Source organism: Cygnus atratus, chromosome 19, assembly GCF_013377495.2.
Source record: "Cygnus atratus isolate AKBS03 ecotype Queensland, Australia chromosome 19, CAtr_DNAZoo_HiC_assembly, whole genome shotgun sequence".
Lineage (NCBI taxonomy): Eukaryota > Metazoa > Chordata > Aves > Anseriformes > Anatidae > Cygnus > Cygnus atratus.
Genome location: NC_066380.1, coordinates 11,116,934 through 11,141,088, shown reverse-complemented (window position 1 = coordinate 11,141,088; position 24,155 = coordinate 11,116,934). Strand labels below are relative to the sequence as shown.

The 24,155-nt window shown below is 56.0% G+C and overlaps 1 protein-coding gene across 4 annotated transcripts in view; it reads right to left on the bottom strand.

Annotated features, from left to right (window-relative positions):
• The window catches only part of GRIN1 (glutamate ionotropic receptor NMDA type subunit 1), a 33,169-nt gene that overhangs the window by 6,921 nt on the left and 2,093 nt on the right, over positions 1-24,155 (bottom strand). For 3 of the 4 annotated variants that reach the window (XM_035564618.1, XM_035564620.1, XM_035564616.1), the window contains exons 2-18: positions 22,848-22,982; positions 16,906-17,082; positions 11,604-11,704; positions 10,955-11,076; positions 10,302-10,476; positions 8,653-8,797; positions 8,476-8,559; positions 7,753-7,888; positions 6,873-7,000; positions 6,576-6,740; positions 6,357-6,475; positions 5,953-6,065; positions 5,347-5,495; positions 4,415-4,572; positions 3,821-3,982; positions 2,726-2,835; positions 1,535-1,680 (exon numbers count right to left, since the gene is read on the bottom strand). In XM_035564618.1, coding sequence (XP_035420511.1) covers positions 1,535-1,680; positions 2,726-2,835; positions 3,821-3,982; positions 4,415-4,572; positions 5,347-5,495; positions 5,953-6,065; positions 6,357-6,475; positions 6,576-6,740; positions 6,873-7,000; positions 7,753-7,888; positions 8,476-8,559; positions 8,653-8,797; positions 10,302-10,476; positions 10,955-11,076; positions 11,604-11,704; positions 16,906-17,082; positions 22,848-22,982 — 2,325 coding nt within the window. Of the gene's footprint in view, positions 1-1,534; positions 1,681-2,725; positions 2,836-3,820; positions 3,983-4,414; positions 4,573-5,346; positions 5,496-5,952; positions 6,066-6,356; positions 6,476-6,575; positions 6,741-6,872; positions 7,001-7,752; positions 7,889-8,475; positions 8,560-8,652; positions 8,798-10,301; positions 10,477-10,954; positions 11,077-11,603; positions 11,705-12,509; positions 12,573-16,905; positions 17,083-22,847; positions 22,983-24,155 lie in introns of all 4 variants that reach the window. The other variant, XM_035564617.1, reaches the window with a different exon arrangement.

The window sequence follows — 24,155 nt, the reverse complement described above, 5'->3', positions numbered from 1 at the left end:
CATGGCAAAACTGTGATCCCAAAAACCATTATTTTTGTTTGTTTGTTTTAACAAATAAATCTTTCCACTTGCCTACCTTCTAGCAATGTACCAGATACTAGTGCTCTGACGTTTCCTCCTGTGGAAAAGTCTTACAATGTCAAACGGCTCTTTACCATGAGGCTGTTTATCCCCACAGGGCAGCATGCTTTGCTCACAGTCCCACAGACTCTGCCCAAGGACCCAGTGCAGTATTTTCTAGAAGGTTGGCAAGTGAAAAATGGCAGTGCGACTAGTGTGCTCTGTCCCAGCAGCCTTAACCCCGTCGGTGCTGCTGCTTTTTGGAAGCAAAGGAAAAAAAATAATAATAAATAATAAAAAAAGAAGAAATGGCTTTTCCGAAACTCGTATCAGTGAACTGAACCCAGCGAGCTCTCAGGATGTAGCAGCCTGGCCTCGTGTTCCCCTCGCTGCTCTCGGGAAGGTGGCGTCCCCCAAGCACCCCCCATGCCCCCGCCGCTCCGCGGGGACCCCGCACTGCGCTCAGCCAGCGACCCCACCATCCGGGGGCTCTGTCCCTTGGGCAGTGGCCCTGCAAGCGGCAGAATCCCTGAGTCCCCTGATGGATGCCTGGCTCTCTGAGCACCGGTTTGCTTCCCCAAGGGTGGGACGCAGCCCGGATGGTTTGCAGAGAGCACCCAGGTGGTCCCTGAGCTGGGGGGGCGCAGCGCGGCGAGGGTGGGGGGAGGCTCGGGGACGTGCCTGGGGCTGTGTCACCATCGGGTACCACCGCCCCCCCGGGCTCCCCTCACCTGGGGTGCTTCAGGGATGGGAGATGCTGGGGGGAGATGTTCTTATCCCCAAGTGGCAAGAGCACGCACCGCCTCTTATAGAACCGGCTGGGGTGCGGCAGGAGAACCACAGCCCCGGGGAGGGGGCAGGAGGGGAAGGCACTGGAAACCATTGAGAAACCCGGAGCAATTCTCCACGGGACTGCAGGGCAGGGGTGCTCGGGGGCCCAGGGCAGGGATGCTGGGGGGCTTCGGGGCAGGGCTGCTCAGGACCATGGGGGCAGGGCTGCTCAGGACCACGGGGCAAGGATGGTCAGGACCAAGGGGCAGGGATGCTTGGTGGCTGCATGTGAACCCTCCCCTCCTCTGCTGGTGAGCGTGGCTGGAGCAGATCAGAGAGCCTACAAAAGTTGCTGCTGGCACCGCTGGTTCAGCTGGGACAAGATGTGGCTCTGGCACATGGTCCCCAGCAGAGCAAGGTCCCTGTCCCCAGCACCACCAAGGACAAACCAAGGCATTTAGGCCAGGTCTCTCTCCAGGACAGAGCTGGATATGACACCTCCCATGGGAGGTGGCAACGGCCAGGGGTGGCCCTGGGGACAAGCAGGGCCCTACAGCTCGCTAGCAGTGCTGTAAGTAGAGTCACTGGGTGTGGGGCAGGGGACAGGGGGCCCATGCTAATCCACAGCTCTGCATTCACTGATTTGGTGAAGGAATGGAAAACGCACCTGTTGGAGATTTGCTCTAAAAACGGTTTGTCCTACCTGCAGGTTTTTCCTCCACACATTAACGGCCGCAAACGCCAGCTGCATCTGCTTCCTCCGCGCGTCCTTATGCCTTTTGTAAGCTATTTCTATGAATATTAAAAATATCCCGGCAACAATACCTCCAGCCACCAGCATAAACACACCTGAAATAAGCAGGAAAGTTACAGGGGGCAGTGGGAATCGCACCACGACACTTCATTTCCTCTGCATCATGCTCAGCACCAGCAGCATCGGCCAACCCCGGCCCCCCGGCCCCTGCCACCCTCCGCAGTCCCAGAGGGGCACCCATGGTGACAGGCAGGGAGGTGATGGGTTCGGGGCATCCGTGTGAGCTCCTCTTGGCTGGGCACCGGTGCTACTGCAGGGATGCTCAGGGCGGGCATGGGGTGCTGGGTGCTGCACCATGCACCAGGGCAGACCCTGTTCCCAGGGCTGTTTGCAGCAGAAAGACCCAGTTCTGGTGCTGCTGTTTGGTGCACGGGGAAGCACAGCATGTGCCGAGCTCTCTACACTTTCCTCAGCTGGCTGTGACCCTTGGGGCTGGTACTTGGGGATGGGGAGGTGGCACAGCGCCCTGCATCCCAAGGAATGGAGCAAATGGCTCCACCTCACCCTCGCTGATGCCAGCATGCACGGGGTCCCCTTGGACACCCCTAACCCTGTGTTGCCACACTGACTGGGGGAAGAGAACCCACCTGGGAGAAATCAATCTTTGCAAAGAGGGGCCAAGGAGAAGAAAATACCGCATCAATCACCATCCCCCTGCCCTCTGCCCCTGCCCAGGACCAGCACACACTCCTCAGGGCTGCCCTGTGCCAGCTCCCTCCTGCAGCAGGGTTCCTGCTCACCCCTGTGCCGCTCACCCCTTCCCAAGATGCTGCCCCCCTCACTCCGCACCAATTGCACCCCGACAGCTGTGGCTGGGCCAGAGTGGAGGGACAGGAGTGATGGGCATGGCAGCCACCCCCGCTGATGAGGAAGCCACCCCAGGGAAGGTGGAGGAAGCTTCACGGAGCTGTTTCGGACAAGGTGGGGTGGGAACCCACCACAGCAGCCTCCCAGCGCTAGGAAAGCACAAACCCAGAAGAAGCAGAGCTTTGGCCCAGGAGGAGAGCTCAGGAGAGGAGAATGTCTTGAGCGAAAGCAGGCTACCCAGCGAAGAGGAAGAAAGAGGTTTGCAGAACAAACCTGCCATATTTTCAAAGGTGAGTGTTGCTGGGGCATTGCTACGGGAATCACACTCCTGATACCTCACCCAAGTCTTGTCCAAATCCTCCATGAAGCCGTTCTCGTGGGACCTGAAAGCACAAGGAGACAGGATGGTCACAGGAGACCAGGCGCAGGCAGCTGGGACACAGGGGCTGGCTTCGTGCTCTCTGCAGCGCACTGTCCTCGGGCTCTGCCCTTGGCCGCGGCCTACGGGCACATCTACGGGTGCTGTGTGTGTGTGCACTGGTGCGTGTATGCCTGGCAGGGTGCGTGTACAGCTTTCGTGCCAGGGTGCAGATCCCTGCTGTGAGGGCTGGACCCACCCAGTGTTACAGCGCAGGGATGGGGGTGGGCACAGGGCACACGTCCACCACGGGGCCCCTGCACATCCCTGCCCCCTGTTCCTGGCACATCCCCGCCTCCTCTTCCTGGCACATCCCCACACCTCACTGCCGTCCTGGGTCACCTGCAGCCCTGGGCCTCCCCGTCCTCTCCCAGAAGGGCCCCAAGGGCTCCTGGTGCCTCTCCAGGCTCTGCAGTCCCAAATCCCACCCGTCCTGCTGCCACCCGGCTCTTTGGCACAGCTGCCCCACAGGTGGGGTCCAGGGCCTCCCAAGGTTACCCTGGGTCCTGAGGGTGGTTTCTGGCCAGGACCCCGCTGGCTCCTGACCCTCTACAATTAACCCTGCTTCTTCCCCTCCCTCCACAGCTGGTTCCCAGCTGCCTTTCCTCCATCACCACATTACACTCTCTGCAATGAACGTGGCATTTCCAAACCAACACAGAGAAATCCCTTTTTGTCTGTGACACCAGATGCTTTGTGGCACTCCAGACTGCAGGCTAACGCTGATATAAGAGCCTTACTTGGAGTCGGGAGGGGACCTGAAGCATCTCTGCCTAACAGGAATAGAGTGGAGAGAATAACCCCGGGGAGATGGAGCCAGGCAGCACGGTGCTGTTGGCCTGGCTGAGCTTGCAGGGAGGTGTCCCCACAGCGGGGGTGGCACTGCCTGGTGTGGGGCTACTTGCGTGCTAGCACATGCAGAGTTTGGGGGCTGAGAGCTGTGTACAGACTTGAGGATGGCCAGGGAGACGTTCTGCTTCCACGGGCTGTCCTTGCGCATCCCAATCCCAAAGCCGGAGCGGAAGAAAAGCTCCCCCGTCGTCACCAGGTCACACTTCTGGGAGGCTTCAAACTCCAGCACCGCCGAGTCCCAGATGAAGGCATGGAGCTTGCTGGACACCAAGAGAGGTGTAACACAGGTAAGGGCAGGCAGCCCACCTTGTCTGCAGCTACTGCGGGAGCAGCAAGGGGGCTCTCAGCCCTAACTCAAGCCCTGTGCATGGGGATCAGCATCCCACTCCTGGCAAAGGATAGGAAATATTTCTGAGGAGCATGAGGGGTTGAAACAAAGTTTGAAGCCACCCAGTCTGGCACAGAGGCCAGAAAGGGAGGCCAGGGCCAGGGCATTGAACGCACCTCTCCCCACGTAGCCCTTGAGCCTTCCACCCAGAGACCTGGCATGTGCTGGGTCTGCGCAGCTCCCACCCAGCCACGCTTCAGCAGCAGCTCCCCTGGGGCTTGCACCAGCCCTGCTCACTTCCCCCGGCCCCTTACCCCCCCAGGCCCACCCCAGCACGGCCAGGCAGGGAGCTGGTCCCACTCACTTGTCCCGCACAGCCTGGATGGCTTCGGCAGCGCTCTCGTAGTTGTGCTTCTCCATGTGCCGGTACATGGTGCTCAGCTCCACCTGCCGTCGGAAGTAGATGTCCACCGAGCTCTGCTTCACCGTGGCATAAATGAACTTATCGGAGGGGTTGCGCAGCTGAAAGGCAAGGGCAGGGCTTCTATTTCTTCTGTCCTACATCAACCAAACCAGCTCACCCCCAGACCTGTGTTTCCTGATTTTCCATCCCCTTCTGGGACCTGTTTCTCAGGTAACACCTTGATCTCCTCAGTGGAGCTGAAGGTGCCATGGGGCAGGGGATGCTGTGGGGCTCAGGATGCTGTGGGGCTAGGGATGCTCTGAGACCACAGTGGTGGGCAGGGGATGCTATGGGACATCACAGTGCTGAAGATGCAGGAGACTTGCAGATGCCATGGGGCTGACAGTGCTGTGGGCAGAGGATGCAGTGGGGCATGGGATGCTGTGGGCTGGCACTTCTGTGGGGTGCATTCCTGCTAGCCCGGATTGACAGTCTGTGGCTGTGTCCTTGCCAGAGTAGGAAATGGGTATGAAGCATGCCGGTATCTGCTGAGAGTATTGACTGCACCGCAGGGACATTTTCATTAGCTATAACTCATCCATAATGAATCGTTTCCTCGTTGGTTAGTGCAGGCTCTCCAGGAACTGCCAGGCAGTTTGGCTGGGCTCGTGCTGTTTCTGGACAACACTTTTCCCTGCTGATCCCTGCCTGTGTCTGCCCATCCCCACACACTGCAGGGGCACAGCCCCACAGCCCTATAGCCCCACAGCCACGATAAGCAGGCCCCGGGTGCTGCCAGCCATGTTACAGGGACCAGGAGGTGCCCACTGCAGGCATCTTCATCTCTTCCCAGAGGTGGGCAGAGAAGGGGAAATGAAGCAAGGGGTCATTACCCGGGGGTCATTGATGCCTGTAATTCTCTCCTCAGGTCGGTCCAACACCAGGAAGGCAGCCAGGTTGGCAGTGTAGGAAGCCACAATAATCATAGCAAAGCCAGCCCACACCATGCCGAGAATACGAGCAGAGAAACTCCGGGGAGCACCTGGAGGGAGAGAGGAGAGCTCAGACTGGCACAACAAGGGCTTGACTTTGTCACCAAAGCTGTGCACACCCCATACAAGGCAGATGACAGCTGCAGATGTGCCCTGTTCGACAGCTGTGATTGCCCAAACCAAGAAAAACCCAGCTCCTGTGCAGGATGCATTGCACCCTGATGGAGGGATAACCCCAGGAAAGAGAAGCAGCCCAGGCAGGGCTTCCCATCACTGAGGGTGAGGGATGGCAGGACTGTCTGCATGAGCAGTGCCATGAGCATGCCACCCCAGCATCACCGAATCCCCCTCCAGGGAAGGCGTGGGGGGGGGGATGAGGGCATAGGCACAGGCAGGGCACAGACAGAAGGATGTGGGAGGGGGCATGGGCTCTCCCCCAGCCCAGTGTCCCCCAGGTCCCTGTCAGGGCTGCAGCACAGGGCAGCACAGCTGCCTGCCTCAGCGTACCTTCTCCGATGCCAGAGTTCAGCAGGACTCCCCAGGAGAACCACATGGCCGAGGAGAGTGTCAGGGCATCTTCTTCCTCCTCCTCGCTGTTCACTTTGAAGCGGCCAAATGGGCTGGAAAACAAAACAAAGAGCTCATCTGATGTCCCTTATCCTGGTTCTCTAGGCTCTTCCCCATGCCCTGGGAGCCCTCCAGCACTGATCCTTACAGACCGCGCTCTGCCCCAGGCAGCCCTTCACCCTGCCTCCCTGCCTGGCTGCACAGCCCTCGTGTCCCTGACGCTGCCGACCTGCAGCCCTGCCTGCCTCATGCTGGTACCACTCCACAGAGCGGCCTGGGAGACCCCCTCCCCGTCCCCTGCCTCCCTCAGTGACCCACCCTTGGGTGGCCCACAGCGCACTCACCTGAATCGGTCTAAGAGGTACAACATCACCGCCACCACATGCACAGACAGCCCCACCAGCAGCCAAAGCGTGCTCTGGAAGGGCTGCATGAATGAGTCCAGTGTGCTGCGGGGGATTTCCTAGCACAAGGGAGAAAGAAGAACAGTGTTGGCACCCACCGAGCCTGCGCCCTGCCCACCCAGAATCTCCTACAGCCAGCCCACCCAGCCTAGCCCATACCTTCTTCACGAGGATGGTCAGACCCTGGTACTTGAAGGGCTTGGAGAACTCGATGTACTGTGCCCGCTCGTTGTTGATGGTGAGGGGAGCCACAATCATGTCCGCCTGCCCGCTCAGCAGCTCGCCCATCATCCCGTTCCACTCCTTCTTGTTGCTGTTATTTACCTGCCACAGAGCCAGCGCGGGGTCAGCCCCTCGCCCCAGCACCCACCCCACCGGCCAGCTCTGCCCGAATGGCTTGGCCGTGTTCTGACACAAGGTACGGGCAAAGAGGTACCCCAGGCTGCCCAGACTCACCCGCTCTTGGGTACCAAATTTACCATCAGCCACCAGGTGAACCTCGTAGGTGAAGTTCATCACCCCCGCCAGGCGGATGAGCAGGTCGATGCAGAAGCCGTAACAACACAGTGCCACTGTGGGGCGGCCTGTGGGTGAGAGGAAAGGGGGGGATGAGTGGAGGCAGCCCTCTGCCAGGAACCCCCTGCAGCACCCACGCTTGTCCCCAGGGGAGTGTGGCTACTTGCACAGCTTTGGTGTCATGTGGGGCACAACCGTGTTACATAGTGCCGCCTGCCTGGGGCACCTTTCCCACCGCCTCCATTGCCCGGGGTGCGAGGGAAGGAGCAATGTGGGAGGAGGCAAGGTGGGGACACCAGGGCTCCAAGGGGACATGCTGCAGGGAGGTGGGCTGAGCTGCTGCTGACCCGCAGTGGGGGATGGAGGGGGCTGGGTGCCTGGGAGGAAGCCAACACGGCCCCATTGGGTTGGACACAGCCTGGACATGGCTCGGGCTGAGGGGAGCTGTGCAGAGGACATTGTGATGGGTCAAGGGGATGCACCTCAGGGGGATTGGGGCAGGCCTGGCACTGCTGCACTGCTCGCAGCCCCCACCAGGTGCTCACTCCTAATCCCGAAGCAGGCTTTCCGCAGCACAATGGCGTGAGACTGGTGTTAACGCCAGTGCAGTGGGTGCCTTGGGGCTCTTGCTTGGTGCTTCTGCTTCAGATCAAGGCAAAGGGAGTGGGGGTTTGTCAGGAGACACAAACATGGGGTGCAATCCTTCAAAACAGCCTTGGAGCCCACACGGAAGTGAGACAGAGGAAAAGTCATCTGCTGGGGTCACAGCACGGGCCGTGTGGGCTGGAGAGGCTGCTGCGCTCCCTGCTGAAAGAGTTACCTGGGATGGTCTCGTTGGGCCCTGTGCAGAAGACCTTTTTGACAGGGTCACCGTTGATGGTGAACTCCTCCCTGCATGTCCCATCTGCTTGCGTGGGCTTCACATACACAAAGGGCTCTTGGTGGATCGTCACAATCTGCAGGGGAAGCACAAGTGTCCGCTTGTCTCCATCCTTCTCCAGAGCTATCTCCTCCCAGGTGGGGAGAGGGACCTTCTCCCAGTGTTACCTCCTGCTTCTGGCCATCAGCTGTTAAGGGTTTTCCTGAGCCCAGCACTGCAGCTCTCAGCCCACCTAGCCTGCATTAGTTTGTTTAACCTCCTTTTGAACCCATTTCCTTCTGCCCTCTGCATTGTCCAGCAGCAAAGGGCTCCAGAACCGAACCACGTGTTGGTCAAAGGAACCCATCCTTGTATTTGCTGCAAACCTGTGCCAGGTGCCTTCTGTCTCCCAAGCCATGAGGAACAGTGACCACCTTCCCCTCCGCCCCCTCTCTGTCACTCTCTCATATCCCCTTTCCATCTGTCTCCTCTCAAACCAAAGGGTTCTACCCTCGTGGTTTGTCCCCAGCTGGAAGTTGTGCTGCAGCTCTGAGCACCCTCCAGCACCTTGTCGGAGTTGCTCTGCTGTAACCGCTCTGAGACGGCAGGTGCTGGAAGCTGCAGGGGCAGCAGCAGAAGTGGGAGGTGGACGAAGTCACAGCCCCTGCTGCCATGTGCTGTTACCTTCAATTTGGTCGACATCTGATAGCCCTGAGGTTTCTCAGTTTCTCCCCCTGGCCAGATAATCTTCCGGTCATTGGTCAAGACCTGTGATCAGCCCGAGCAAGGAGACAGACGTGAGGCTGTGGGCAGACACACCAGCAACCCCCTCCCGCCCAGGCTGCCCAGGGCGGTACGTACGTGGCTGCCGTTGTAAATCCCAACCTGGACCAGTTTGCGGTTCTGCAGGTTCATGATGCTGTAGTTGGCAAACTTCCTGTCCCCATCCTCATTGAATTCTACCCGGCCGGTGACGCCCTCCGAGTACTTGGAGGACATTAACACCCTGTGAAGAGAAACACAGTGGGGCCAACACAGAAAACCGGTGGTGGCCACTGGGAGATCTAAGAAGGGTTCAGAAGGCAAATGCTTTCTCAGTTGCCTGGTATGACCCATATGCCCATTACCCTGCAGAAGTCCAATCAAGGCCACCTATGACTGGTTCATAGCTTGGTGGGCATCTGCTCCGGGTGGATGCAGTCTGAGGAGCCGCATTTCCCAAATGCTGCACTACCCTACCTGCTGTCATTGTCCCCTCTTTTCCATCGGATCAGTCCCAGTCCCCTATGGAGTGACTTGGCCCATACTTCTATACCACAGCACCCAAGGAGACCTTCCTCTGGGGGTCTCTTGGGAGCTGCATCAATGCCACAGTTCCTGCTGCTTCTGCCCGGCAGCAGCCCATCACGACCTGAGTAACACCCCAGCATGCACATGCGCCACCAAGGGGAGAATCAACCTCTCTGAGCCCTTGAAAGATGACAGAGAAAACACAGAATGGACTGGGCCCCTTGTGGTACACCACAGAGAACAACGTCACATGGCTTGTGCCAAAGATTGTGTCACTGCTTTTCTAAAGAAAGCTTCACACTCACGCTCAACAGGACCCAGGCATACAGAAAGAGCATCCTGCAGAACACCGCGATTATGTCTGCAGGGAGCAACCCCCAGCACAGGACCCCACCGCTGAAACAAGGGGCCAGGCTGCCCTCCTGCACAGGGAGGGAACTGCTGCCTTAGCAAGATCCCGCCTGCAGAAGAGGCCCTTGTGTCTCCAGCATCTGCAGAGATGCAGCACAAAACACCATGCAGAAAAAAGATCAGGTCCCGGGGACTGCATGCAGCATCTGCCCATCATACCACCCACAGCAGCGAGATCAACACACACGTGCTCTGATCCTGCACCACATGCCCTGGTCTGCTGAGACCACACTACCTGAGAACATGGCACATGGTTTGCTGCAGCAGAGAGCAGCCTGCCACATGCATGGAGCTCTCCTGTCCCCAAGCCCTGCCAGCAGCCCAGAAATATCCAGCAAGAAACGTGCCTGCAGCACTGGCAGACACCTCCCCTTAACAGATTTGGCAGAAAACCCCATTTCTCCCCTCTCCCACCCACATCAAGTTCCATCCTTTCATGTCCCCAGAGCTGTCCTCTGGGGAGCCGTCACCAGCTGATCCCAGCTGTTCCAGCATTGCCCAGGGCAGCATGGGGTGACAGGCACTGAACCAGTGCCAGGCACCAGGATGGTGCCCTAACAGCCTGGACAAACTGGGGCCAGAGCCTGAGCCTGTGTCTTGGCTACTCTTCTAGGACAGATGTAGCTCTCATATTGCATCATGCAGGAGAGTGCAAACAGTCCTGTGCCATGTGCTGTACTGACAGATGCTCTGCACAAAGTGACCGTGCTGCCCTCCTGCACCTTTTCCACATGCTCCCACCTTTTCCAGCTCCTTCCCCTAGCAGGACCCTTCCCCTGGGGATGCGGAACCCACCCTTCCCCAAATACCTCTTGAAAAGAGGCCCCGTCTTCCAGATGTTGGTGTTGCCCACGCAGCCCCGCGGTGGGTCGGTGATGTTCTCCTTTTCAAACAGGTCATGCACGGCCTGGGCCACCACCGTGACAGCGTCGCTGATGTGGGCTGACTCGTTCTTCCCATTGATGAGCTGCAAGCCGATGACTCCTGCCACGAGCAGAGGAGCAGGTCAGCCCCACTGGGCACCGCTGTCGCTCCTACAGGCAGGGCTTGCAGATGGCGAGCACACGGTTATGGGGCTGAGGTCCCCTCAGATGCAGTGGGGGGGCTGTCTGAGCTCTGGGCAGGCGCAGGTGGCTGCAGCGGTGCTGGGCTGGCACCCCACAGTGTGCCACAGCAGAACAGGGGGCAACAAGGACACCGAGCCTTTCTCCCAGGTGATGTTCACCTTGCAGGGCCCCAGCCAGCTGGATGTGGGGCAAGGCAGTGTGGCCGAGGCCCTCAGGCTGCTGCCACCCCATGCGGGCAAGGCAGAGCATTGTGTGGGACCCACCACTCACTCGGGACCACCACGACATCGCATTTCTCCACTCATCCCATCATCGGGACCACTCATCCCAGCCCCAAGCAGGCTCCTCCAGCAGGCCTGGCCAACATGGGGTAGGTGCCTCCGGCAGGTGCCTACCATCAGGGGCGTAGCGCAGGGCATTGCCCGAGATCTCCCGTTCCCCCACCAGCCACACGTAGCCGGAGCCCGTCATATTGAGCATGGCTGCTGATCTGTACACCGTTGCCGCATCATCCTCGCTGCAATGAGAAGAAGGGAACAGCACTGTGGCTCCAGGTGCCGATGGCCCCCTTCAGCCTGTCTCGCACCCCTGAGAGCCCCAGGCAGCCTCCTCTGATCCCCTCCGGCCACTGGTTCTTCTGGGCAATGGGTAGTTGCTTGATGCAATGGGAACCTCTCTCCCAGCATCACCTAATCCCACAGCACCCAGAAAATCTGGCCTGTTCCTTATCACTCACCATCTATAATCAACAGGGCCCACACCTTCACAGGGGGCTCAGGATACATCAGTGGTACTGCCGCTGCACCCACAGCTGCCAGTGTCTTGCAGGATATCCAAGCACCTCTACTGTGGCCGTGACTGCAAGGTCTCCGAATGGCAGCGCACCCAGTGCTGGGATGTGGGGCTTCACATGGATTTTCTCCCATGCTCCTCAAAAAGAGCAGCGTGCCCCAAATCTGCACGGACTCCAGGGCTGGGCAGCACTGCAAGGGGGAGCAGGGGATTTGGAGCAGGGGAGAGGAGGGAGAGCTGAGCGGGCCTCACCTGGCAGAGAGGATGATGACGCGAGCCTCCAGCTCCTTAGCCTCCAGCAGCAGCGACGTCACATTTTTGGTCCCGGGGTCAAACTGAAGCACTTTCTCAGCCTGTGGTTAGTGTGAGCAAAGCTGGTTAGTGCAGGAGACTGAGGACTGTTTGTGAGAGCCATGCTATCTAGAAAAGGGTCAAGAAAATTCATTAAACTGCACAAAAGTCTGCTAAATAAGATTGGTTACAGATTTTTTTTTCTTTTTCTTTTTTTTTCTTTCTTTTCTTTTCTTTTCTTTTCTTTTCTTTCTTTTCTTTCTTTCCTTCCTTCCTTCCTCTTTTAAAGTTTTGGCTTTTTGGTTTGATTTTTTTTTTTTTTGCACTGTGCATGCAAACTGAAGTCAATCAAGACCCAAAAAGAGGCGTGCATTGTACAGGAAAGAGAAAAAGGCTTTGAAATGCAATTGAAAACTCAAACGAGTGTTGTTTTTCAAAAACATGGGAAATGAAAAAAACATATTGCACAGGGTTAACCTTTGGGAATAAAAGTGAGCAACTTACACCAAGGAACCGTTTCCTTTGGGGAGGAAAAGGGGTTGGTTCAACTTTCCAAAAAAAAAAAAAACCACTTGCAAGTTAATTACTCGTTCACATGCATGTCTCAAAAAGAAATCCTTCCAGGGTCAGCTGGCTAGGTTTCCATTCTCAAGTCCAAACCAAACTATCTCAACATAAAAACGTGCTACCAAGAAACATAGTCATGGATCTTTTTTATTTTTTTCTTTCTTTCTCTTTTCTTTTTTCTCTTTCTCTTTTTCTTTTTTATTTTATTTTATTTTTTATTTTTATCTTTTCTGGTGGCTGTGGCTATTTTTCATTTGCTAGTTAGGTTGGTGGGCGGCGTGCATTTCCATGCATATATACCTTGGGTCCTCGCTTGTTGTCATAGGAAAGTTGGTCGAGGTTTTCATAGTTCCTTTTTTTACTCTGATGAATAATGTGCACAGAGAAAATATGTAGACACAGAAGAATATTATAAACAGTTGAAAATGACGTGTAGTAAAGCAATCCAACATCCACCTCCTCCTCCACTGTTTGCTAAAGGGTCTCTATAACGCTGGAGCTCGCAAAAACCACTATCAGGAGAGAGTGCCTCAGCTCTCGCGGGAGCGTCAGGGTGCAAAGCCGTACTGGTTAGAGCAAGCCTGAGTGCCACAGCTGTCACGGTGCAGTTGCGTTTCCCTTGTGGGACTGGGGAATTCTTCAGCAAGGAATTTTTATCTTAAGCTCAGAAACAATCTACGCATCTCTAAGGGCCTAAGTGGTGGGAATTCCATGGAATTACTGTGGAAGTAAAGGACAAAATGTTGTGTACGGAAAGTGCTGGATAAACACAAACTGTTACTATCAAAGCGTTAGCATCACTACCGTTACTATTACCATTTCACTCCTGTTCTCCCTAAGAGAGTTTGCAACATGTGAGGAGCCTCAGCAGAACTTCTCACCTCCTGCAAGGAGGGAGCAGCTTTTTGGAGCTCTGTTGTCATCCAAAAGAGAAAGAAAAAAGCTTGCTATGTCCTGTGTTGGCTCAAAGCATGGCAGTATGAAGCAATGGTGATCATGGGATGACACTGTAGTTTTACCTGGTGCTGGGGGGCACCTGGTGGCTCTGCTGGAGGCAGGGTGCCTGCGGGGCTGCAGGGGTGCTCGGCCCGTGCAGGTGGTCCTGTGGGGAGCGGAGCAGGGAGCCTGCCTCTCCCCTGCCTCCTGCCTGAGCCGTTCCCGCTGCATGGCCCCCAGGGACCAGGGGCATGAAACCTGCTTCTGGAGGTTCTTCCCCTCCAGCAGCACCCTGGGGGCTGATGGGGCCAGCTCCCGGGGCTGTGACCCCAGCAGCACACACAGACCCCCACACGACACCCTGGGAGCAGCCCCGCGGTCCTCCCAGTGCCAGCCTGATGGGGCCTGCAGGGCAGTGCCAGGCAGCCTTGGTGGGATAGTCTGACCCCTTCTTCTCGGCCCCTTCCCACCCCAGCTGGGCATCCCTGACCTGCCTGTGTGGGGTGCAGGACATGGCTCTATTACATCTCCATTTTGCAGTATCTTATGGCAACTGATTCTTGCCAGGAACCCGAACCTTTGCACTCCAGTAACACAAGGGTTCCATTTCCCAGGTTGTTCCTCAGGCAGCCAGGCTCAACCTCTGTGTCTCGCTTTCCAGACTAAACTGCATGCTCCTTCCTGAGCTCTCGGGCCTGGCTTCGGCAAGGTGCTCTTCCAGGTGTCCCATCTGTGCAGCTGTGTGATCTGCCCTCTCTTCTCCGTGGGCACAATCTGGCAGACTTTTCACTGCTCTAAGAAGTTGGGTTCTTGCAAGGAAAAGAATCTGAGGAGGAAAATCTGCTCCAAGCCCGGCTCTGCCTTCACTTCTGATGGCGTCCACAGTGGGATTTTCTGCAACTGCTTCTTCGAGTCTGCTCCAATTGCGGTGAGTGGGAGGAACGCAGCCTTGGAGGAGAGCAGAGCTGCAGCAGCAGGACAGCACGAATGCTCTCCAGTGAAGAGAGACTGGCCACTTTCCCTCAGGCACCATCAATTTAGCTGGAAACTTGGTCATCCATTCTGCAGCCTTCAGACATGGTTGTCCTCATGTGCCCGGGATGTGCTGGCACCTAGACTGAAGCTGGTCAGCAAAGCGAAGCAGAGTCTTGGGTCCACCACAGCTGGACCTGATGGCACCTGATCACCTCTGCCTCTCCCTCTCTCCATCCCTATTGTGATCACCAGAAATGTCTCCTCTCTTTCCACTTTTTCTGTGTGGTCCCACAGCTCTTCCCTGCTCCTCATCCCGTGTTTCACTCAGGGACCCACAAATTCAAAATTCACTTTCCACCAGGTTCTCCAGCATTCGCTTAAAAATTACCACTTGCATGAACACCACCGTCCCAGAAGAAGGGAGCTGGTACCCCAGGGACCTTCCACCCCTGACGTGGACAAGCTCTGAGTTTCACAGCATCTGGTACCTCCCTGAGCCCAATCAGCGCAGAGCTGTGCCGCTCAGCCAGGGACCAAGCAGCAGCCCCTGGTGAAGAGCTACTGCAGACACCTCAGTCAAGGCTTGCACGTGGGTGTGCCAGGGCTGGGCTGGGCTGGTCAAGTGCTGGGCTCCAAGCACTTGCTTGAAGTACACATCCACGCCTGAGGAACAGCCAGGGCTGGCGCAGACCCCAGAGACAAGCCGTGCTAGGGCCAGGTGAGCCTCTCACTCACTACAGGTCTCCCAGGTCCTCAGGGGCTGTGATCCAAGCTGTGAGGAGGTCAAGAGCAGCTCTCCTGCCTGCTGCCTCCCCAGGGCTCAGGATGCCCTGGAGAAAGTTGGGGAGGGGACCGGGGCACCCCCTCACAGCATGAAGAGTTGGCACAGTAGTGATTAGAAGGACAATTAGCAGAAGAAATGAGGAAGAGAGGAAAGCCCTGATGGGAGCAGCTACCACCTTCCAGACCAGCCAGTCCAGCCAGTTTGACAAAAGCAAGCTCAAGGGAAAGAGAACCAAGAGCTTGTGGCAGACCCCAAAGGAAAGACGCCGTGACTTACCACCACGGAGCACAAGCCCCATTCTGGGGATGCCCAGGGCATCCAGAGTAGCCCCGCAGCTGCCAGGACACACCAAGAGATGTCATAGATTCAGCTCAAATGCAGGACAGATCTGAAGACAGATCCTCTCTCCCCTGCCTTTCAAACCCAAGGTCTCAATGGCTTTTCTGTTCAATGGACAAGCAAAGAAGAAATACACCCTGTGCCCAGGAGCATTGCACAGAGCAAGCAGAGGGGAGACATGAGAGGGAGCAGCAAGAGAGGATGCACAGGAGCTGCAGGAAAACGGAAGGTGGAAACCAAGAGATGAAAGATAAGGGATGATGGACTGACAGCAGGAACAACCACAGTGCTCCCTGGGTGAGGGACACTGTGCTGGAAAGAGGCTGTGGGGAGGAACACGGTCCTGCCGTGATCCAACAGGGATGCCTTTGGAGGCAGGAGGATCCCAGCGTGGTCAGTGGCACACCAGAGCCTCACAATGGCCCAGGCTGCAGCGGGGGTGAAACTTCTTGAAGTCCAGTGCCAAAACCAAAAGCCTGCCAGTCAGCTCGGTTTGTGCCAGCCCACGTCTCTGCACCAGTGTTTCCTTCGGTGGCTTGACAAGAGATGAGGAAGAGCAGCGGCAGGCTGCTCTGGCTGGTTGCAGCTCAGATGCCAGCTCCAAGCACGAGAGATGCCTTTGAGCACATCTCAGCAGTCGACTGCCAAATGTCCAGAGGCCACGGCTGGGGCTGGGGAAGATCAGACTGTGGCCATGAGCCAGGAGGGAGCAGGAAGGGATGCACTGCTGCAGACCCAGCGGTGGGCTTGGGCTCTGTTCCCCCAGAGGAACCTAGTGCTGCCCAGAGCAAGAGGGCGCGCTGGGACTTTGCCCCACGGGGCAGGAAGCTCCTTGCTCTCCAGGTAGGTGTCTGCCTTTGAGCCGCTGTAGCCAACCAGCTCCCTGTGTTGTCCTCCTCCGCTTGGTCTGAATGCTTGCTCGGTCCTGTTACCCAGTGGCAGCAGGTCTGTGGCTGTCCTGCCAAATTTCTAGCAGGCTCAGGGGACCTCCCCTGCCTCCCTCCCTGCTTCCCTGTGTGCAGATGCCGCGCACCTCCTCGGTAAAGCTCCTCCTGCCAGCCTCAGCCGCACTGGTGACAGCATGAGGCTCCAGGAAAGCGGCATTTAGCGTGTGCTTCAATGGAGATGGGAACGGGGGCATCAGCCTAACACCTCGGAGCTGACAGCTGCACAGAGAGGGTGTGTTACACCTCTGTGCATCAACGCGCCGGCCGCCCTCGCCCCTCCTAAGCCACTAAGGTGAGCTCCAGTTAGCCAATTCAGAAGCTGCTTTCTGGGTTGGTTTGGCACTGCTGGGTCTGGGTGGGCCCCTGGGTGGCTGTAAGTGGGGCAGGTGCTTCCCTAAGCTGAGCGACTGGTCCTCTCCTTAGGTGGGACTCTTGGGCGAGGCATTTGCAGAGCTCCAGGTTATCCTTCCCTTCATTTTGTAGTTGATTTACATGTAGGAGATTTTGACCATGGCAAAGCAAGTGAAATGAATAAAGTACAAAGTTCTGTCAGGTACTAGTCAGACACTGTTGATGCTTTAAGCATGTTAGCCATGTTACAATGGAAAGAAAAGGTGTTTTACATACAGAAATCTACATACATACAACAGCCCGAGACTTCTAGTTTTGTTGTTGTTGCTTAAACAAAGCTACAAGACAATGTTCAGGAACTGACCTTGGACTCTCTCTCCTCCAAGAGGGTCTCCAGCTTCTTTTGTGCAGCACGACCTTCGTGGTCGTCGCTGACTATCAGAATGACGTGATTCCAGTTGAAGACTCTCATCATCTCAAACCAGACGTTGGCCTGGTGAGAGTATGGTGGGACCGTGCGCAAAAAGGACAGGTGGATGCTCTGCAAGGAAGAACAAGAGCTAAACATAGACTGGTGTGGGTCATCTGCCAGGGTGCATCTGGGGGACCGGGCAGGGCTGAGAACGCAAGGCCAAAGAGGCAAAGCAGCAATTTTGGGTTGTCCTGGGGGTTGCACACCTTCAGCTGGTTCCTGCGCTCCTTTCTTTTGGCTGAGAAGCAAACCTTGGCTACGATTTCATGCTTTGCTGTGGTCTATCCAGTGCATGGGAGAGAGGGTTTTTGCTTTGTGGCCCGTAAATGCTTGGTGAAAAAAACCCTATCCAGGAATGAACTGTCAAAAATATTCAGTGCAAATACAGCCTTTGCTCTTTGCTCCGTCCAAAAATATTACAGAGCTATGGGCATCACAAAGAAAACAAATTGCCTTCAGAGCATGGTAAGGAGCAGCTGCGGGTGCCTGCTATATATGCAGGTATATAGCAGGCATTGGCCAGGAGAAAAGCTCAGAAAAGCAGTTTTATAATACGCTGTTGGACTGTTTCTAGGTCAGCTTGTTCTGCAGCAGCATGCAGGAGGAGTCAGTGCTGGACTCCTGCCCCAGCTAACCTATCTGATTTGGTTAAAGACATCATTATGGTTGGATGATTGAGTAATAGCAATTCCAGACTAATTAAGTACAGCACTCTTTGGGGAGCAATTGCACCAAAAACTGCAGCTGACAGAGAGGTTTCAAAAAATGCAGCTTCTCCAAAAGGCCCTAGAGTCAGATATTGGAAAATGGAAGTGCTTACACTCAGCATGGATCCAGCTCAGCAAACCAGCTCTGCACAGGAGGGAAGCAGAGGTCTAAGCAGGAGGGGACAGAAAGGAGAGCACCACAGTGTTTCCTTTTTTAGGCTGAGATGGCCCCCTGGACCCACCAGGGCTTGTCCAGAGCTGCTCATCCAGGGACCTGACCCAGATGGGTCACAAATGTCCTGACTCTGCCATGGCAGCTCAGGCTGGGAGGGAAAAGGCACTGTGTATATCACGGACCCAGGCAGGAGGAGCAGGCAGACCAGCCAGTGCCTTTTCCTCATGCACAGCACAGTGATGAAGTCCAACCAAAGCATGCAAACACAACAAGCAGTGCACAGTTCCTGTCCCGGCCACATCTCCGTGCACTGAGACATCTCCAGGACAGCGGGGCTGCTCGGCTGCCCTGGCCCAAAGCATGGAAATGATGGAGGCAGCAGCAAGATACCAAAGCCTGGAAGCATTTCCTAATTATGGAAGGACAGGGAAGAGCAGTGGCTATTTAACTAAAGGAGAAAAGGAACCAGGAGAGCCATAATGAGTGTTACAGAGGTGCAGCTTTGTATGACTAGCACAAACATTCCCAACCACGTGCAGAGCATGAGAAATACAGCTCACCCTGTAAGCCCAGCACTGAACAGTGGGATCAGGAAGAAGCCCAAGAGGGACAAAGTGGGACAAGAAATGTGGTCTCCATGCAAGCATGGCATCTGAGCTCTCTTTGGTGGAGACTCCCAGGCATTTCCAGGTCCAGTTCCACACCCCAGGCCAGAGGCACCCATTACTTGCTGTAGGTTCAGGCATATTTACTTTCTGAGGCAGTGTCAAAAAGGTCATGGGCTTGCTATGAGGGTATCTCAGCTCTCGGATTCCAAACTGTCATTTTTAAGTACGATATTGAAGAAAAGCTAATTACAAATGCTGAGTCTGGATTTCAGGATGAACAATCCCATCTTTGTACCCTGCTTTTGAAGAACCTGGGACTCCTGAGCTTCTCTGCAGGGCCCAAAGGTCGGTGGAAAAATGAGAGTAAATTCACCCAAAGGTTAACAAGTCCAGCTAGTCATGTGCAGAGGCCATTGGGGATCATGTTTTGGTGCTTTGATAACCTCTACCACAGCACACACCCTGACTACCCACTGCTTTTCCCCTCAGATTGGGCACACAGCAAAAACGCTCCTCATTATCAACCAGCAACTCTCCTTGCAAGTCATTTTGCAGGATTCACAACATTTGCTCCCCTCTGTGCCTGCTGGGCACAGGGTGACTGGGATGGGCGCGTGGGAATCACCCGCAGCAAGCCCGGGAGCAGCTCCCTGCAGCACCCTCCTGTCCCCTGCCAAAACGAGGGAGCTCAGTCCTGTGCCCCCCCGCTGAGCTCTGCTTCTGAGGTAAAACATCTGGGACTGAATCCAGGCTTCAAAGCAGGATCACCCCAGCGGAAACCCAAACACACCGGGAGTGATTGTGGTTATGAGGCTGGGGCCAGGGCCCTAGGACCGGCAGGGTTTTAGTGCTGCTGACTTTGTTGACACGAGCACGTGTGAAGAGAGCTGAGGTTGAGGAGATGCAGGTGTACGTGGCTCCACGTGGGGCCACCGGGTACTACACGTGTGTCCACATAAGGACCACGTACAGGTCCGTGAGTGAAAGGGTTGCTGTCTTCTTTACCTCTCTCAGCCTAAGGACACATTGCAGCTCCCTGTCCACTGCTGGGACAGTCATTTTACCTACAGGCTGCAGGAAACAGTATGCTCTGGTTTGAAAACCTGTGGGCATCATGTGGTCAGTCCCCTTCCCAGCAACACACCCCAGAACTGAGCCATTGGGCAATTTCCAGGAGACTGACAGAAATCCCAATATAGAAAGGTACCAATTATGCCAAAACAATCAGCTGGGTACTAAAAAGCCTTGTCCAGTGCCTCTGTGGAAGGGTCCTGAGCTACTGTGCTGCCTGCTCTGCTCAGCCTGTCCACCCCGCCGAGACCCCTCCTGGAAGCTGCAGGCGTGGGAGGAAGCTGAAATAACTCTGCAAGAGCTCGGATGCGTGCTGGGAGGGGTTTCGGTGGGGGCAGATGTGTGGGGAGCTCGGGTGCAAATGCGTCGTCCTCCCCTCTCCTGTGATGCACGGACAGGGTGTCCTTTGGGAGCAATGGGGCTGCTCTGGTCCCCTCCAGCTTCCGTCGGAGGCTGTGGAAAGCTCTGCTGGGCTGGGCTGGGTGGGCTTCGCCACTGCCAGCAGCACTGGCTGCCGCTCCCAGAGCCCGTCACCCCCTGCAGCTGCCCCTGCTGATGGCTGCGCTGAGGGGAGGAGGCTGGGAGCCCCCCTCCTGCCTCTCACATCACTTCTTGTTCAAGTCCTGACCCTGACACCTCAGCTGAGGTTGGGGGGAATTGGTTTTGTCCCCATTTGCAGTGCAGCTTCTCGCCTTGGTTCACACCGTTGCTGCTGAGCATCACTTAACAGTGAGGCCAGCAATAAAAACAATAATAATAATTAAAAAAGAAAACAAACAACCAAACCCCCTCTCTCAGTGAGCAATAACCCCCTGAGAGAGCATGGAGTGAGACAAGGAACCAGAGGGAAAAGCCGTCCCCAGACCCAGGCTGGAGAGAGAGGCAGACCTCATCTCAACCACCAGAACTGGGTGCTGGACATTAACGTGCCTCTCCCAGTGCAGCCTGCATAAGCTCCAATTTCCACCTCTTCCAGCAGCAGAGCAGGTCTCAGTCCAGAGCTGCCCCGATTCCCTGCCCCACTGCCTCTCCAGAAAAATGTCAGGGTCCAGGTGTCAACGATATTTCATTTTTCTGGGTGAGGCGTAAAGGAGATGTGAATGCCCCAATCAATGGGATTGCTGGCTGCAATCCCATTTCTGCAGCAAACAGTTCTTTGAATACCAGGAGCAGTAAAGCTTGCTTCCCTCAGGTATCATCACCAAGGGCTGGCTGCAGCTCGTGGAGTGCTGCACTTCACTGGAGATGCTCCAAAAGCATCAAAAGGAACTGGGCAAATCTGTCTTTCTGAGGCCCACGCCTCCCCTCTCAAGCAGTTTAACCTTGGGAGGACCATAATTAACTCTGAGACTTCAACCCCCTGTGAAATTTAGCTTAAATTGGCTGATGCCTTCAAAACCAATCAGGAGCATGCACACAAAGTGATCTTGCATGCTTGTTTCCATAGAAACTAAACCAAAAGATATAATTTCCTGAATTAAAACAAAATAGCAAGCTGATCACTGAAAAACAAAACGGGAAGCAGCTGAACACCCCCGTGCTGTGCCAGCCTGCCCTGCACAGGGTGGGCAGAGCTTTGCACAACCCTCTGCCATGCCTTCACCTTTTCCTTCACTCTTCTGTGCCCTTGAGTGCCTGCCTGCCAAATGCTCAGCCTCCTTGTTCTTCTCTCCGTCCAGTCTTTGCCCGTGCCCAAGCTCCTGCAGGCATCGCCCCTCTCTGCAGGAAGGCGGCTGAGTGGGGGCCAGCCCCGCAGGGATGCTCGAGAGGTGCCTGGGGCAGGGCACCAGTCCCTACGTGCAAGGGCACCTGTGGCCCTGCGCCTGCCCAGTGCCCCCAGTGCATCCCCCTGCCACCGCCATGGCTCTGAGGGGGACCGGGTGGTGTTTATCAGCCATTTTTTTGTGGAGAACATTTTTTAAATAGGGAAAGATGGCTGGGGATGTCTGCATGGGAAGTTCCCACCCTCTCAGGGTGAGCGGGAGAATTCAGCACAAGGTCACCCTCTGGAAGCGGCAGCTGATCTGCTGGCATTGCAGGTCCAGCCCATCCCCACCTCACATCAGCACGAAGAAAATCCCCCTACACATCCCGGCTGCCTGCTCCCTTGGTCAGCCAGCTCTGGTATCACCCTTTCCCCTGCCCCCTCCCCTTCCCGCAGTGCCTGGAGGGACCCCGGCAGGTCCCCAGCCCTGCCTCTGCCATGGCCCTGGTTTGCTGGCCACCCTGCTGAAGTTTTACCAAGCCCTGCTGCTGCTTCTGCTGAGCATCGCTGCTGGCTGGGTTTCTGGGAGCTTCTGCTCCTCCTCTCCTGAAATTTGGCTTCATTTAGCATGTGGGCAGAGTGACTATTTTTGCACTGAACATTTGCATTTGTGAATATTCAAAATTTCCAAGCAAAGGCCTATGATTCGTGCTTTGGAGCAGGCCTGCTGTCACGCACTAAGCCCGTGCAGCTGAACAAAACCCTCCACAAGGCTGCCTTGGTCCAGGGCTGTGATGGCACCTGGACAGCCTGGCCATGCCAGGGCTTTGCAGAGGGGCTGTGAGCTGAGAGCATGCAGCACCAGAGCATCTCAGAGCACACTCCAGGGCATGGCCCCAGATCCTGCACAGCAGGAGCACATCCAGCATCAAGATCCATGTGTTTCCACGGGGACAGCAGAGGGTGGTTTGAGACTGGAATCTGAGTCTTTCTTGAGTGCTGCTCAGCCTGAGCCATGGGATGGTTTGGGTTGGAAGGGGCCCTAAAGCCCATCTGGTTCCAATGGGGGATGGAGCAGGGACCCCTCCCACCAGCCCAGGCTGCCCAAAACCCCATCCAGCCTGGCCTTGGGCACGGCCAGGGAAGGGGAATTAGCCTCGAGATAACTTGTTAGGCAATTCTATTATCTCCTTTGCCAATATCACATAAAACCTCTTGCCTATCCGCAGGTCCCCCCGCACCTGGGGAGCACCCAGGACCCCCTGGCTGCCTCTAGCGAGCAGGGCAGGAGCAAGTGCGAGCATTTGGCTTGGCTGAAGAGCAGCGAGCCCAGCAGCCTGGCAGAGAAACGCTGCAGAAATCATCCCACACTATGTAGGTCAACACTGGCAGCTGCAAAAAAATGATGTACTGGGGATGCTAGAGAGGGAGGGACCTGCGGGTTTAACCGGAGAGGACGGATGGACAGACAGACACATAGGAAGTGTTTAACATCATTAACCCTCCTGAGGCACTCTTGATTTACACCACATGTATGAGGTACTAGACTAGAAACATGCATCAGTTACCTTATCAGAATATATAGACATGCGTGTTGTCAGACCAATGACAGGGATCCTGTAGAAGCCAGCTGTGTATGATACGGGTGTTGGTGTTAGGTGATCGTTGGGAGCAGGAGGGTGACTAACTAATATTGCATAGACCTGCAGGACAGGATACATGACACAAACATTATTTCACAGGAGCACATCGGCCATCGAGTGTGATTTTCCTTTTCTGCAACGTTAAACAGCCCCATGTTAGCACGACAGCGGCATTCAAGTAATCATCATCAGCAAAGCCACGACTGCGCCTGGGAGTGAGGGCGCGGCGAGGGGTGCAGCGAGCCTGCCGCGGCTCGGAGGGATGGGTCTGCTCAGGGCTGTGTCTTGGTGGAAACGCCGCACCGAGCTGCTCGGCTAAACTAATAACTTTCATGGATTACAGATTAAAGGGAAGCATCTCCCTTACAGTCACACTATGTAATGCGATTTCTTTAACCACACATTTAATACTCGGTTGTAATTCCCCTCCGAGGACTATTATGAACAAAGTGGTCAGCTGGGACTCGGAGAGGGAGGAAGAGCGCAGAGCCACGGCGCAGATCAGCCATCTGGCCCCGAGCATGCCGAGAAACCAGAGAGCCGGTGGGCACGGGGGCATTGGCTCTCGGGTGCTGACAGGGGATCTGCCCGGAGCGTGGACGATGGGGTGCAGGGGATGGGGTTGTGCCAAAATGGGGAGGGAGGATGCCAGCAACATCCTGCTGTTCTAGTGGGCTGGGATTTCGGTCTCCAGCAGGATCATGTTTTGTGTCAAACCAAGGGGAAAGGAGCTGTGTAATCCCTAGGGGACCCTTTGTTATAATAATGCACTTTCACAGCACCACAAATGTCCCCAGCTGGTGACAGGTCTCCAGCGAGGGTGAATCGATGCAAGGACTGATGTCCAGGAGCAGATAGCCCCTCTTCCCTCCTCCAAACATCTGCCCAAGCCCCCGGACGTGCTGTGCACCCAGGCTGGAGCGATGGCTTGGTAGGATGGGAGAGGAGGATGAAGTGTGCCCAGGGAAGGGCCTGGGGACTGGGTGGGTGGGATGAGGGCAGATCCTGCCCGGTGCTGGGGGGGGAGCAGGCTGAGGGTGCAGAGAGAGCTGGGGCAGGGTTTGGAGACTCTACCATGGGAGGGGTTTATGGGAAAGGGGCTGGGAAGAACACACAGGGTATGGGGAGGCAGCAGAGGGGGTGTCTGCTGCCCAGCCAACACCAGGGGTGGGCAAGGGGGTTGTGCTGGCAGGTCTGGGACATGGGCTTGGGGATGGGTCTTTGAGCAGCACC